Source organism: Eretmochelys imbricata, chromosome 1, assembly GCF_965152235.1.
Source record: "Eretmochelys imbricata isolate rEreImb1 chromosome 1, rEreImb1.hap1, whole genome shotgun sequence".
In the NCBI taxonomy this organism is placed as follows: Eukaryota; Metazoa; Chordata; order Testudines; family Cheloniidae; genus Eretmochelys; species Eretmochelys imbricata.
The window spans coordinates 140,682,772-140,699,346 of record NC_135572.1 but is presented as its reverse complement, the minus strand read 5'-3'; the positions used below and the strand labels follow the sequence as shown (position 1 = coordinate 140,699,346).

The window sequence follows — 16,575 nt, the reverse complement described above, 5'->3', positions numbered from 1 at the left end:
TAATCTGATTCCAAGCTGTACAGAATTGGGCACAAGTGTAAACAGTTCCCATGCGTACCACAATACGATGGCACTGTTGCCAGGACCACTCTGAGCTTTGACCACACAATGCCAGGAAAGCAAGCTACCCACGCTGGCCAAAGAGAGGTAAAAAGAAGGAAAACGCTATGTGAAAATAATCAGATACAGAGCAAAGATGCTGGTTTACTTGGCCTAAATGCCATACCCGTATGACAGCACTGGCTTTCATCTACTGATAGTGTATGTGTGATTTATTGAGTAGGCCAATGTATCAAAATATGGGCCCTGGTCTCTCTCTCTCTTTTTCTCTCTCAACCTATGATACCCTTTGCAGTGCGTTCCATTAAATGGGTGGCTTTTGCTCCCCGGGCTTTAAAGAGGGAGATTTGTTGTGAAAGAAATACATTGACCGTATCCTGTCAACATCTTCAAAAGAAATCTTTAATGGCAAAAGAAATCAGTCAATATTTATTTAGTCAATATTCACTAGAAACCGCACTGAATTGAAGCTGTAGCGGAATGATGTAACATGCAAGGGTAGGTACTCTCATGTTAACATGTTGTAGTTAACTAAATGGTTTGTCTCTTGCAGAGGGGCAGTACTCCATCATCTCCCACTAGGACTTCATCCCCTACAGGGTCTACTGGAAACGACATCAGCTGGGGTGATCGCCAAGGGCAATGGCTCCGCAGAAGAAGGCTTGATGGTGCCATTAACAGAGTTCCTGTAGGATTCTATCAAAAAGTATGGAAAATCCTTCAGAAGGTAAGTTAATAGCAGTAGAGGGTGTACAGTATCTTGGGAGGCTGGTATTTCAGATACAATATTACTGTGGTTAGGAAAAACTCTAATACTTTGTGGAATATGTCTGACTAATACACAAGAGCTCCATTAACATATGCTCATGAATGAGTTTGTCAATGTATTTCCTCTGAAAACCAGCACTAAACTGCAGCCGAATGATTAAATTCTACTGTTTCACATTGTTCCCCATCTTAAACAGGTCATGGTCATTGCCAATGAAAGGCTCACAATCCACCCACACCCAATTCAAGAAGATAAATCGGTAGAATAGGAAGGGTTAAATAAGAAGCTATGTTTCTTAAAAATGTCTGAGTTCTACTGGTGGATTTCATAAGGGCTATACTATTTTTAAAACCAATTTTTAGTTTGCTCCACATTCACTGAAAATAATCCCTACAGTTGCTCCTGAGCTTAGAAGTATGGTGCAGTAGTTGAACTAGAGCCGGGGTGGCCAACTTGAGCCTGAGAAGGAGCCAGAATTTACCAATGTACATTGCCAAAGAGCCACAGTAATACGTCAGCAGCCCCCGATCTGCTCCCCAGCCCCCAGTGCCTCTTGCTTGCTGGCAGCCCCCACCAGTCAGCGCCTACTCCCCCCTCCTCCCGCCCTCTGCAATAAGCTGTTTCACATGTGCAGGATGCTATGGCGGGGAGGGAGGAGGAGCAGCGAGGGCATGGCAGGCTCAGGGGAAGGGACAGGAGCCTTGGGGGAAGGGGTGGAGTAGGGGCAGGGCTTGGGGCAGACAGAGGCTTGAGCAGTGAGCACCCCCCAGCACACTGGAAAGTTGGCATCTATAGCTCCAGCCCCGGAATCAGTGCCTAGGTAAGGAGCAGCATATTAACCTCTGAAGAGCCACATGCAGCTCAGGAGCCACAGGTTGGCCACCCCTGAACTAGAGAATGATTTAAGAAACAGGGGAACATGAATTCCCATTGACTTCAATGAGACTATTCACCTGCTTTTGTGTATTGCTGGATTAGGGCCGAAGTGTTCAGCACCTGGCTGCATTGAGCTGTATTGAGTACTAAAGTGGAGGTAGGAATATATGCCTTGAGTCAAGATAGCTCACACTTGTGCAATTCAAAGCAACACTCTAAAATGCAGGCTTAACTGATGCCAGCAAAGACACAAGTCTTTTGTGAATTCATCCACTAGGTTTATTAAAGGGACACTGCCAACTTAAATTGCCTTTGTCTGAAATGTACCATTTTTACAAATAATACCTAAAATAACTACTAAAACTGACAGATCAGAGGAAAAAACTGTTCACGTTTTTTTATTCATGACAGCACTTTGTATAGTCAGTGTCACAGTTTCCCATGAACAGTTAGTCAGATTCCCTTGTTGTTTGAATGATTTGTACACAGCAACAATAGAAAGGAAAAACATTTAAAAGAGTGCAAACTACAGTTGTAAAATGACTGAGGTCATACTTAATTTGTAATATGGCGGAAATTGCAGATTCAACAATATTAGACCTCCACCGCCATTTTGATTTTAATTAGCTCACTTTCCTGAATTACTGTACATGTCAGGTTCTTTCTGGTTTTTTTGGAGAATCAAATAGAATTTTATTTAGTCATACTCAGCCTATATTTTCCTTTGCTCATTGTCATCCAATTATTCTTAAAATCCCTTTGGACAATTCTTAATACCTCTCCCTCCTTGGTGTTTTCAAACTTCAGATGCCTAGGTGACCATCATACCCTGGTCATGCCTTAGACAAGCTATATGTATTTAGTTTTTTTTAAACTCTTTCCTCATATGCCAATTTGTCTAGCTCCTCCGTAATTTTTGTTGCCCATTTTGAAGAGCATTTTTCATTTACTGATATTATATTGTGGTGCCCCAAGTCCTATATCCTAAACTAAGTGGTGTTTGACCCTAGGGTAAGAGAGAGGGATCTTCACTTTCCTGGTCCATAACAAAGCTGCTGCATTGGTGGGCTGATTTTTTTTTTTTTTAACCCCTCCTGTAATCGTCCTTTTGTATTGCAAACTCATATCTAATTTGCTGTACTTTCACCTCTATATGTCTCCTGCTGTTACTGCTTTCCAAGTACCTCCCTCCCACTGAACAGTTGTTTCAGCTTAAGTGTGGCATAAGGTTATTTATAGCATCCAGACTTTCCCTCCAATAGTTTTCTTGTCATATGATCTTTTTGGAAGAAATGAAATAACATTTTTATATGCATTCACTGTTTTTAAAACTTGTCATACATCAGAACAGCTTTTCCAGGAAGAATTTAAAATTCAAAAGGAATATAAGTTTCCAGATATACTTTTAAGGATTGTGTTTTTAATTAATATTGATTTTTTTATTATTATTATTTTGTTTAGTGCCATGGCCTGTCCATTGATGGCTACGTCCTTCCTTCTTCAACTACAAGAGAGGTATAGTAAATAATAATATTAATGAGGTCTTTCCATGATTTTACGACAAGTTGTATGACTCTCGAGCACACGCTGTAACAGGATCACTGGAGAAAACGCTTTGTTTTAAAGTATTTAAAATATAAACTCACAATGGAAGTTTTACAGTTTGAATCTTAACTAATAGTTCTGTTGAATGTCTGAGTGACAGGGATGGTGTAGGGCCAGATTTTAATCTGAGATCCATGATGTTCACAGATGCAAGTCTTGCAAATACTAGGCTTTCCCACAACAACATAAGATTATACTTAGAACATCTGAGGTTTGCATGTGTTAGTATAATTTCTATGATGTACCATAATGTGATCCTCATTTAAGAAAATGAAGTTTTTTTAACCACAGGCAATGAAGTATCAGAGCTCTGCACCTGCAGTGAGTTGATAATTAATCTTGACAGCGCATTCAGAATTTAGAAGCAAGATTTCCTACTTGAAAAAAGTTAAACACAGTCCTTGACCTCTGGATGCTATTTTCTAGGAAAATTTGCAATAATGTAACATCATTTGTGTTGGCTAATGTGCATTCAGTCTTTTTCTCTTAATTTTCCTTGTTCAGTTATTAATTTTTTAGTAAAGAGAGGTTAAAGTTTACTCAGTTCTGTTTAAAACAGAGGATGGCAAATACAATAGGGAATAGAAACTGAATTAGGAAAATGTCCCAATTTGCTGAAATTAAACAAAGACAAATATCTGTTTAGAATTCTTTGACTGCAGACAATATTTCAGCACTGTAGTTACAAAAACAAATGTGAATCTCAGAAATGTGGCTGACCCAAATTTTGACTTTTTAAACCTTTGTTCGTTCTTCATATAATTTTTTTTGGTTGGTTGGTTTTTATACGAACAAGTTGGATCTATGCTGCTAGGTGCTATTTTGCTTATCAAAGAGAAGGTTATGGGTGACTTAATCCGTCTACAAGTACCTACATCAGGAACAGCAATTTGATAATAGAGGGGTCTTCAGTCTTGCAGAGAAAGGTACAATAAGAACCAAGGGTTGGAAGTTGATGCTAGACAAATTCAGACTGGAACTAAGGTGCAACATTTTTAACAGTGAGGTTAATTAATCACTGGAACAACTTACCAAGAGTTGTAGTGGATTCTCCATCACTGGAAATTTTAAAATCAAGATTGGTGGATTTTCAGAAAGACATCCTCTAGTTCAAACACAACTATTGGACTTGAAACAGAAATTAATACCTGGAAATCCTATGGCCCGTATTATGGAGGCAGTCAGACTGAAGGTCACAATAGTGCCTTCTGCCTTAAAATATATGAATCACTTCTGACAACTTCTAAATCTACAATTAATAATAATCCAGCAACAAAATAAAAAAACCTAGACATTTAAGAGTCCCACCCACCAAATTTCTGTCATTATTCCTATCTCTGTGGCTCCAGCAATTCTTACGCCACCTCAGAAGCCAGTGAGTAGAGGCAGGCTTTGCAGCATCCCCTAAAGGTCAACATATTTGAGCTGTTTCAATCCAAGGAGAGAGCAAGTGCTAGAGTCTTCCTTTCTTTGTGTGTTGTGACTATCCGTCAATAGGACTCAGTGATTCCAAATGATTCCCTTGTCAGTGTAGATCATTTATGCTACACCTAGATGTTTTATTTTAGTTTTCCCTTTCATTCACCATCCTAGACTTTGAAGAGACCCACCTACCACTTCCGCCACCACCTGAACCACAAACAATCTTACATGTTAGGATCCTGACGCAGTATGACATAGTGTAATAATACTCAGCCAATAAAACAGGGAACCAAGCCATAAGGCTAATGAGCTGTAGAGTGAGTAGGTTAAATTATTGTCTCTAAACCCTTCCACTTGTCTGTTTCTCAGTATTTGGAGAGTAACTGTGTCACAGATTGCAAACTGTAATCATTCTTGTCACTTGAAGATATTTGAGTCTGTTCCCACCAGGAAAAGAGAAGCACATGAATTTCACCCCACCCCCAACCGAATCCCTACAATGTTTCCACTCTCAGGGATCTTTGACTCCCAACATTGCCTGTCTTTGGATAGCTGCTTACCTCCAGGGTTGCCTTGTCTCCAGAGCTGATGGTCTTTCTTCACCGTGGGAGCAGCTCTTACCTGCTCCTCCAGCATCAGTTTCCAGGCAGCTCTTTGTTCACCATGATAAAAAAACCTTCTTTTCTTGCTCTTAAATGCCACGGTTGATTCAGTAGTGCAGTTTGCACGGATGGCATTACACTTGTGAAGTGCAAAGTCTTTTTGCAGTGCACTGGGTGCAAGCCATGTGTTTTAACAATTTCATGTATGCCGATGACAATACCTCCTATGGTGTGACTATCACCCATACCACTTACAAGGTGGCACCTCACCCATGGGTATATATGGGAATATCAGTGTAATATTGCTGTTTGATTAAAATGAATACCATCCCCTATAACAGCGTAATGTCTGCCTTGTGTAGTGTAATACTGTATGATTCTCATTCTGACTTGTAAGCTTTATTGCCATTTAATTGGTTAAAACAATAGGACAGTATTCACTCTCCTTCAGATCTATTTTCAGAATTAACAGGATATGGTTAGGATTGGTAGGCCTAAAATTAGACAGTTTGGCTTTAAGTTTGCTGATGTATTATACATGCAAATGATGCCATCCTACCTGTCTGCCTCACTCTTGTAAGCATGTAGAGTATTGAAATTGACAACAAACCTATATAATGCAGTCTCCTGTCTGCTCATACAAATAGAGCAGACAAGCACAATGGAGGCACAGCTCAGTGTGCATATCCCCGTTTGAAACATACACATCACTCTATGTTATGGTGCTGGTAACAGCTGCAAAAGAAGATAAAATTTTTTTGTGATATTGCAGTCCTTATTTTGTGGAAGTGAAAAGTTTTCCCCTCCCCTGCCCCCCATCTCCCTCTACCATCAGGCTAGTTACAAAAAATAGGATTCGTTTTTAGGCCTGTCTGACCTTGACAGTATCTAATTTCACTGTTAATAGGAATCAAACTCAATAAGCATAACCTCCTGAGGCTATCATTTAATGTGACATCTCCACAGCTCTGCCAATGCAAAGTAGGTTCTTCTACCAGCAGTGTAGATATCAGTCTGTGGGATAACATTCACTCTTAGCAGGTGATGTGGGCTTTTTTTTTAATCTCTACAATATCTTTGGCTTCATAAACAAAACCTGTGATCCAAAAAGATGCCTACGCAAAATAATGTGTGAGGTTAATGTCATGATCAAAGAATTAATTTGCAAGATAATAAGCATCAACATTCCCATATGTAAGCAATGTGTGTTGAACGATAGGAATTGTACAACAGACTTTTCTGGAAGTTACAGAATTTTTTTTGGATTGCTAAGCCTTGAGTCTGCAAATAGTTTGCAAGTACTTAGTTTTCCATATGCAAATAATCCCATTCATTTCCATAGGACTCTTTACATGTGCAAAGTTAAGCACATGTTTAAGTGTCTGGAGGATCTGGGGCCTTATCGTCTTGCATTTATCTGTTTATCTTTCCACTAGGGCTGTCAAGCGATTAAAAAAATTAATTGCAATTAATCAACGCTGTTAATAATAGAATACCATTAATTTAAATATTTTGGATGTTTTCTACATTTTCAAATATACTGATTTCAATTACAACAGAATACAAAATGTTTTGAATTCTGTATGTATGTACAAAATGTGCTCACTGTATATTATTTTTGATTACAGGTATTTGCACTGTAAGAAAACAAAAGAAATACTATTTTTCGATTCACCTAATACAAGTACTGTAGTGCAATCTCTTTATTGTGAAAGTTGAATTTACAAATGTAGAATTATGTACAAAAATAAAAAGCACTAAAAAATAAAACAATGTAAAATTTTAGAGCCTGCAAATCCACTCAGTCCTTCTTGTTCAGCTAATTGCTCAGACAGACAAGTTTGTTTACTTTTGCAGGAGATAACACTGCCCGCTTCTTGTTTACAATGTCACCGGAAAGTGAGAACAGATGTTTTCATGGCACTGTTGTAGCCGGCGTCGCAAGATATTTACGTGCCAGATGCACTAAAGAATCATATGTCCCTTCATGCTTTAACCACAATGCATCCATGCTGATGACGGGTTCTGATCGATAACAGTCCAAAGCAGTGAGGAGCAACACATGTTCATTTTTATTATCTGAGTCAGATGTCACAAGCAGAAGGTTGATTTTCTTTTTTGGTGGTTCAGGTTCTGTAGTTTCCGCATGGGAGTGTTGCTCTTTTAAGACTTCTGAAAGCATGCTCCAAACCGCGTCTCCCTCAGATTTTAAAAGGCACTTCAAATTCTTAAACCTTGGTTCGAGTGCTGTAGCTATCTTTAGAAATCTCACATTGGTACTTTCTTTGCATTTTGTGAAATCTGCAGTGAAAGTGTTCTTAAAATGAACAACATGTGCTGGGTCATCATCCGAGACTGCTATAACATGAAATATATGGCAGAATGCGGGCAAAACAGAGCAGGGTACGTATAATTCTCCCCCAAGAAGTTCAGTCACAAATTTAATTAACACTTTTTTTTTTTAACGAGCGTCATCAGCATGGAAGCATGTTCTCTGGAATGGTGGCCAAAGCATGAAGGGGCATATGAATGTTTAGCATATCTGGCATGTAAATACCTTGCACTGCTGGCTACAAAAGTGCCTTGCAAATGCCTGTACTCGCTTTCTGATGACATTGTAAATAGGAAGAGGGCAGTTTTATCTCCTGTAAATGTAAACAAACTTGTTTGTCTTAGCGATTGGCTGAACAAGAAGTAGGACTGAGTGGACTTGTAGGCTCTGAAGTTTTACATTGTTTTGTTTTTGAGCGCAGTCATGTAACAAAAAAAATCTACATTCTTAAGTTGCACTTTCACGGTAAAGAGATTGCACTACAGTACTTGTATGAGATGAATTGAAAAATACTATTTCTTTGGTTTATCATTTTTACAGTGCAAATATTTATAATCAAAATAATATACACTGATTTCAATTACAACACAGAACACAATATATATGAAAATGTAGAAAAACATCCAAAATATTTAATAAACTTCAATTCATAGAATCATAGAATATCAGGGTTGTAAGGGACCTCAGGAGGTCATCTAGTCCAACCCCTGCTCAAAGCAGGACCAATCCCCAACTAAATCATCCCAGCCAGGGCTTTGTCAAGCCTGACCTTAAAAATATCTAAGGAAGGAGATTCCACCATCTCCCTAGGTAACGCATTCCAGTGTTTCACCACCCTCGTCGTGAAAAAGTTTTTCCTAATATCCAACCTAAACCTCCCCCACTGCAACTTGAGACCATTGCTCCTTGTTCTGTCATCAGCTACCACTGAGAACAGTCTAGATCAATCCTCTTTGGAACCCCTTTCAGGTAGTTGAAAGCAGCTATCAAATCTCCCCTCATTCTTCTCTTCCGCAGACTAAACAATCCCAGTTCCCTCAGCCTCTCCTCATAAGTCATGTGTTCCAGACCCCTAATTATTTTGTTGCCCTCCACTGGACTCTTTCCAATTTTTCTACATCCTTCTTGTAGTGTGGGGCCCAAAACTGGACACAGTACTCCAGATGAGGCCTCACCAATGTCCAATAGAGGGGAACGATCACGTCCCTTGATCTGCTGGCAATGCCCCTACATATACATCCCAAAATGCCATTGGCCTTCTTGGCAACAAGGGCACACTGTTGACTCATATCCAGCTTCTTGTCCACTGTAACCCCTACGTCCTTTTCTGCAGAACTGCTGCCAAGTCATTCGGTCCCTAGTCTGTAGCGGTACATGGGATTGTTCTGTCCTAAGTGCAGGACTCTGCACTTATCCTTGTTGAACCTCATCAGATTTCTTTTGGCCCAATCCTCCAATTTGTCTAGGGCCCTCTGTATCCTATCCCTACCCTCCAGCGTATCTACCTCTCCTCCCAGTTTAGTATCATATGCAAACTTGCTGAGGGTGCAATCCACACCATCCTCCAGATCGTTTATGAAGATATTGAACAAAACCGGCCCGAGGACCGACCCTTGGGGCACTCCACTTGATACCGGCTGCCAACTAGACATGGAGCCATTGATCGCTACCCGTTGAGCCCGACAATCTAGTCAACTTTCTATCCACCTTATAATCCATTCATCCAGCCCATACTTCTTTAACTTGCTGGCAAGAATACTGTGGGAGACAGTGTCAAAAGCTTTGCTAAAGTCAAGGAAAACACGTCAACTTTTCCCTCATCCACAGAGCCAGTTATCTTGTCACAGAAGGCAATTAGATTAGTCAGGCATGACTTGCCCTTGGTGAGTCCATGCTGACTGTTCCTGATCACTTTCCTCTCCTCTTAGTGCTTCAGAATTGATTCCTTGAGGACCTGCTCCATGATTTTTCCAGGGACTGAGGTGAGGCTGACTGGCCTGTAGTTCCCAGGATCCTCCTTCCCTTTTTTAAAGATGGGCACTACATTAGCCTTTTTCCAGTCGTCCAGGACTTCCCCCAGTCGCCATGAGTTTTCAAAGATAATGGCCAATGGCTCTGCAATCACATCCGCAAACTCCTTTAGTGCTCTCGGATGCAGCACATCCGGCCTCATGGACTTGTGCTCGTCCAGCTTTTCTAAATAGTCCCGAACCACTTCTTTCTCCACAGAGGGCTAGTCACCACCTCCCCATGCTGTGCTGCCCAGTGCAGTAGTCTGGGAGCTGACCTTGTTCATGAATTGGTGTTCTATTGTTTAACAGTGCAATTAAAACTGCAATTAATTGTGATTGATTTTTTTGAGTTAATTGCGTGAGTTAACTGCAGTTGACAGGTTTCAGAGTAGCAGCTGTGTTAGTCTGTATTCGCAAAAAGAAAAGGAGTACTTGTGGCACCTTAGAGACTAACAAATTTATTTGAGCATAAGCATCCGATGAAGTGAGCTGTAGCTCACGAAAGCTTATGCTCAGATAAATTTGTTAGTCTCTAAGGTGCCACAAGTACTCCTTTTCTTTTTACAATTGACAGTCCTACTTTCCACTAACCTACCACCTAACTTTCCAGATGACCCCTTGTGAAATCAAGTTTGCTGTTCATGTGGAGTCAGTGCTGAACCATGTACCTCAACCTGAATACAGACAGCTGCTGGTGGAAGCTATTCTTGTTCTCACACTGCTGTCGGACATCGAGGTGACCAGCATCGGGGGCATAATCCATGTGGATAGAATAGTGCATGTGGCTAATGATCTGTTTCTTCAGGAGCAGGTGGGTACAGCAGATTTCCAGTAATATCTGAGGGTGGAGTTGGGAAGGTATTGTGTTTGAAATGAACTTCATTTTTGGTATTTGTGAAAAATTATTTTTCCCTCCACAAAAAGCAAGTCATGTAAGCATCTTTTGAAAATGTATTCAGAAGATTAAAACCTCCTGTAATTAATGAAATACAGTCTCTTTTGCTGCAGTTTTACAGTTATAGTGGGGTAATGCTCTCTCAAGTCTAAACATCTGTTTAAAATCACCTTTTACTTCACCAGATTACCAAAAACCAAAGGGCCGGTGTTTAAGTAGAGATGGGGAAAAACAAGCTAGTCATGTGTTACCAGAGAAATGCAAAAAATAAGGTCTGTAAAGGGGAACTTAAGAGAACTGAACTAGCATAGGTAGAGAAAAAGGTTCTAAATAACCTGTGTTGTCCTACAGTCTTTGGAAAGGAATTCATGAAGGGAGAACTGTTTTCCATATTCAGTGCAGATACAGTTGTAGTCCTGGTCTAGTATTTGTTTTTAAGTTTAGTAATTCTGATCTGAACACGGATATCTGATTTTCTCCTCCCCTCCTTTTTATTTTCCCCCCCTCAGAAATCACTTGGAGCAAACGATGACTTCTTGGAGCGAGACTTCGCCACAGGAATTTGCCACTTTTTCTATGACAGCGCTCCAAGTGGGGCATATGGAACTATGACATACTTAACGAAAGCTGTAGCCACCTATTTACAGGATTTCCTGCCTAGTACAGGCTGCCTGATGCAATAGGCTATGCCTCTTGATGAAAAGCAAAAGTAAAGATTCAGAAGCTCTTTTCCCCCTCTCCTCTCTCTTCCCTCTTCACTTACTGAACATATGTCTTTGACTCCACAGGATTTAAACGCCACTCATCATGTGTGAGCACCAATCTGTAGGGACAGCTGAACAATGAAGATGGAATTTGGCCTAATTCCAGAACCATGAGAAACATGTACAATGAGTGATGCCTATTCTGCCCTAAGTGCAATGTGCAATTTAAAGTAAATTAAGTAAGAATTATGCACTTATGTCAAGGGGAAAATAATTAGTGTAGAGATCAAAAAATATAAATAGGGAGATGCTCCTCTGGCATAAATTTCCCAACTAAGGAGAGTGGATTTTTTCTGTATATTTGAATTAATTAACTCTCTCTTAAGCATGGCTTCTGTATGTTGATGTTGTGAATAGTTAAAGCACAGTTTAGGGTTCTCTTCTCCGATTTATTCAGTTTCCATGTGATACCCAGGCACTATTTTCAATACACATTGAACCGGATTCTGATCTCAATTACTCCAGGGTGATGCAGGAGTAACTCCAGTGAAGTCAAGCATGAGATCAGAATTATGACTGTCATAAATCGGTAGCCTCTCTCTGATAACATAGCATCTGCCTTGAGAAAGCTACATCATTTGGACCAATGCAGCTTTGGAGAAGCTGATCTCTGACTTCCTCTTTTAAAGACAGTTTTATGCTTATGATCGTTTTGGGTAGATGAATAAACAGCTGCCTACAGATCCAAAAGATATGTTTCCTTCGCTCAAGCACGCTTTCTAAATCTTAATATCTTGTCCACTGTAAATGGCCTAGAAGATGAGATACTTAAGCGTCGCCCTTCCAGAATACCATCTGTACTTACTAGAGGAAGAGTTGGTGTGTGTTTCGTGTCCTTTGATTAGACAGATGCTCCTTCATCAGATGTAACTAGAACCATTAGTGGTGTTCTCCCTAATAGAAAAATCTCTCTTTAAACAGCACCAGGATAATACTTAGTACTCTTTAATATGTAGGCTGTTGTTGTATTTGTTTATATTAAATATACAGAGCCACAGTGCTCCCTCCTGTGGCTTAACCCAGGTGAGCTCAAGGTGGAGGAAGACAATGATTTCCCCTTGTTGACTTCCACTGAGGAGTGAGGCTTGCTCCTGTGGAATGGGCTGAATGAGTATCCACTGGTTCTTAGCTAGACCCCTGTTAAAAAGAGGTACAATAGCACAGTCATTTGTTGGTGTAATTACTGGCCAGTGCACAAGAAAGGGTTGGAGTAGATTCCAAGTGGCAGATTAGTAAAAGGGTAAGTAGAAATGGTACCATCCAGTCTCTCATTTTTACTTCTTATAAGTGACCTTGAGTGGGATCTTTCCTTAAGCACCAACACCCCTACGAAGAAAAATGGTCCTAGTGGTGTTAGAACTTTTGAACAGCACTTATTGGAGTCTTTCTACAGGGAAATATTTTTCCATCTCATACATTTTTAACTATTTTCCTAATTCCAAAATGTTGTTGTCAGAGAATAAAATAATATCATCTTCCCAATCCACATGATTTCAACCAAGCCAGGTGGCAGGAGTCAAATTCACCCCCCAAAGCTGGGTATCTTGTAAGATACTACAGTGCACTGCTCCCACAGCAATGCACATCCAGACAGTATTTGGTGCAGGCTGGAGAGATGAGTGCCATAGAGTTGTCCCTTACTATGTCTTAGGCTTAGGAATTTCCCAAAGAGCAAGAAGATGCACAGCCTTTCTGGATAGAATGTACCTGGGGGGAGGAGGCAGGTGCATATGTGCATATTGCCCAGGCAAAGCGTTGTTAATGGTGTAAGGAGCAGGGATGAGTAGCTCAAATGCAGTTGGAAGTCGGTATCTTGTAGATGCCTATTTGTACTTTTGTTTAATCATAGCTCAGTTTTTATACATGTGCTGAGAGATTGATTTAGCTCATTTTCCAAGTAAATAAAATTTTCTCCAGTTTAAACAGGGCAAGCCATACATTGAAAAGTAATTTATGCTGTGTATGCATGTTCATAGGTGAGGGACTTATATAAACTCTTATTTTATTAGGTTCCTTATAAAGCTTCGGTAATGTCAATCATGCAGAGCATGCTTTTCATGCAGAGCCCTTTGATTGATTGAGATGCAAGAAGGTTCTCTCTCAAATCTGTTTTAATGTGCTTTTTTAATTCAGTCTGAGACATTAACTGTTTAAAATTCGTAGAACAAGAGAAGACTGCTATGTATGCTGCTAAATAGAGACTGCTTGTATGCTGCTAAATAGAGATTTAAAATAGATTAGGGCCCATAACAAAATTCCACCATTTACAAATTTAAATTTGTGTGTGCATGTAACTTTAAAAAAAAAAGTTACCATTCATAATATGAACTAGCTTATGAACATACATGGTTTAGAAATACTGGGTTTTAGTCTGTCTAAAAGTGATACTAACACAATCAGTGAAGTGAAGTCATAGGAAAAATACTTTTATGTAATTTAGAAGTCTGGGACAGTTCAGTACAAAAGGATGAGAAACAGTACAGCAAACTTTGAATTGCAGTGTGAACGGACCAATCACCCATGTATACTTCTAGATTGACTCACTCATCTGTTGCCTTGTCTCCTGGACTTCTGTTTTTAAAGGAATACATTAAAATCTGTACCATTCATTGGTGGAATCATTGTTCCTGAAACAGGGAAAACTTAACTGGGTCATGAAGGTGTGTTGAAGCAACCTCTCTGGAGAGGATTCAGATGTGTTAGGGAGTTTATGAATCAACCATTATTGATTCCAGTATGTGTTTCCAGCTAGACAAAATCTTTTTCAGTTTATTTAGGGTAAGCTCATTACCAAAGACTTGATTTGGTTGTCAGGCATCCCAGAGGAGTGAAAAATGAATGACATGTCCAACTTCTAACTCTGGGACCTAATTTATGGAAAATAAATAAGACAAGGGTAAACAGACACCTTGTGTGTCTTGGAAATTGGGGCATTAATGGAATGGAAATAGAACCAACTGAGACCCACTGTTTTAGTTTGACAGGCAGTGCTGTTGCATCAGCAGACTGCAGCTGTCATGAAGGAAACACCTACACTACTTCCTTGAAATATCAGACATGTCTAAAAACAGAAAATTGGTCTGAGATGGTGCAGGGACCAGAATAATAAAATGGTACTCGTATACAGTGAATACTGTATAGAGGTGGTACGTCCAACTTCTGCATGAAGTAGTATTAGGGTTGTCTCCATTCATTGAATCAATACTCTTTTCTCCCCTCTCCCAATTGTATCAGATACTTAACTGTTTAACATTGTTAGAATTTTGTTAAGCTTTTACAGTTTAATCATTAGTTCTGACATGTTGCCTAAACGTAGCACTCTTCACTTTCACTGTGTGTAATCAGTCCTCAGACAGCCTTACAAAACAGAGAGGAAAACTTAATAGGCCAGGCACAAAAATCTGTTCATATTAGTTATGGGTTACTTGCTCATCAAATTTTTAAAAAAAGCTTGTTCCAGGGAAGTAGAATTTGGCAAAGTTGTTCACAACACCCTTGAAGGTAAATATTATTCATACTTTACAGAGGGGGAAACTGAAATAGAGCAATTAAGTGACTTGTCCAAAGCAACCACATGGGCTATCTTGGCATTGACATAGCTTTTCTGAAGGATAAGTAAGTGGATGTGCATCATCATGAAGTTTACCTTGGCTGTTAGTTACAAAGGAATCCATGACAGAAGACACTCTACAGCATACATGGAGAAACAAATCAAGAACTGAATCTAAACTCTCATTTCATTAATGCCCCATTTCCCCCAGCAGGGCCAAGCCTAATTTGGGGCCTCATCCACTGCCCATTGAAGTCAGTGGAAAGACTTCCATTGACTTCACTAGGCTGCTAGCTGAGCACTCTTGAAAAATCTGGCTATTAGTGTACATAGAGCGCTCAATAGCCTATTCCTAAGAGGCAGTCTGTACCCCTGTTATGGAAACATTGGTGCAGTTTAAATACAGCAGAAATCTCCACTGGGTATTCCCAGCCACATATCTATGGATCACTGAGTGGTAAGCCACCAGTGCTGGGTTTACCACCAGTCTCATAAAAATGTGGCTAGAGGTAGCGTACACATCTGTCACTAACAACTTCTTTTACATATGTCTAGTACTTTTAACAAATGCTATGAGAGGTTACAGTAATGGATCTCTTAATATGTGGATACTAAGAACGGCCATACTGGATCAGACCAAAGGTCCATCTAGCCCAGTATCCTGTCTTCCGACAGGGGCCAATGCCAGGTGCCCCGTGGGAATGAACAGAACAGGTAATCATCAAGTGATCCATTCCCTGTTGCTCATAATGCACAATATAGATGGGATATGTGTTTTCTGATGATGTTATTCAGAATGCCCCAGCAGGTCCTTCCCGCAACACCCGATCAGAGTTGTGTCATAGGCTTACTTTTAAAAAGTGTGTGCTCTTAAGAGAAGACTCCTCCAAAAGAGATTATAAAAAATATATTGTGAAAGTAGATCTTTCCTACAGGTGCAGCTCTCTCTCCCAGCCCTGGAGGAAGGTGTGGCCAGCATGTGACCAATAGCATTAATACAGCATATACAGTAGGAGCATAGGTCAATATTGAGAGCAAAAGAATGCATGCTAGCCAGCCATTGTGGCTTATAGCCTCATGTGTATGTATGTCCACACTATGATCATCAGTACTTTTTTTAAACTGAGAATGCAGTGCTTCTCTTTGCACCAGCCATATTCATATGAACTATTTTAAGTGTAAAGTGGGACAGTAATGCACCATGGTTTTCCAGATGTAAACAGACTTTAGAAATGGTGGCTCAGCAGAGGATGTTACTACATTTTGGGATTAATTTAAAAAGCTTTAAAGGTGGTTATCTTCTTCTGCTCACCAATCAACTCTGCTTTGAGGAGTTATTCTTCAGTAAAATTAACTGTGGCTAAATGTATCTTTCAAATCCCTGGGCTGAAACTTTCTATTTTTTACCCTACATGATATTATTTACAAAATTAGTTTTTGGTAGCGTTTCTTTTTCTTTCTTGTTATAAAGGATCCCAAAATGCTTTTAAAATTTCACTCAGAACATCACCATCCATGCACAGCATGAAAAAATGTGTCCAGCCCTTCCCACTATCAGATGTAGATGGGGTGGGGGCAGGAGGGAAACTGGGGCTCCCCTTCCTCTAAACAGCAGGAAGGGTGGAAGGAGAGCCCAGAGCTCATAAGTGCTAGAACTAGGGTTGAAGTGATTTCCGTTATATATACAT

At 40.0% G+C, this 16,575-nt stretch overlaps 1 protein-coding gene across 6 annotated transcripts in view; it reads left to right on the top strand.

Annotated features, from left to right (window-relative positions):
* Positions 1-13,946, top strand: part of PHKA2 (phosphorylase kinase regulatory subunit alpha 2) — a 71,553-nt gene extending 57,607 nt beyond the window's left edge. For 5 of the 6 annotated variants that reach the window (XM_077816503.1, XM_077816498.1, XM_077816491.1 and 2 more), the window contains 4 exons: positions 614-787; positions 3,167-3,220; positions 10,289-10,489; positions 11,083-13,946. In XM_077816503.1, the coding sequence (XP_077672629.1) occupies positions 614-787; positions 3,167-3,220; positions 10,289-10,489; positions 11,083-11,256 (603 nt within the window). In that variant the 3' untranslated portion in view covers positions 11,257-13,946. The remainder of the gene's footprint in view (positions 1-613; positions 788-3,166; positions 3,221-10,288; positions 10,490-11,082) is intronic. The other variant, XM_077816483.1, reaches the window with a different exon arrangement.
* The last annotated feature ends 2,629 nt before the right edge of the window (positions 13,947-16,575 follow it).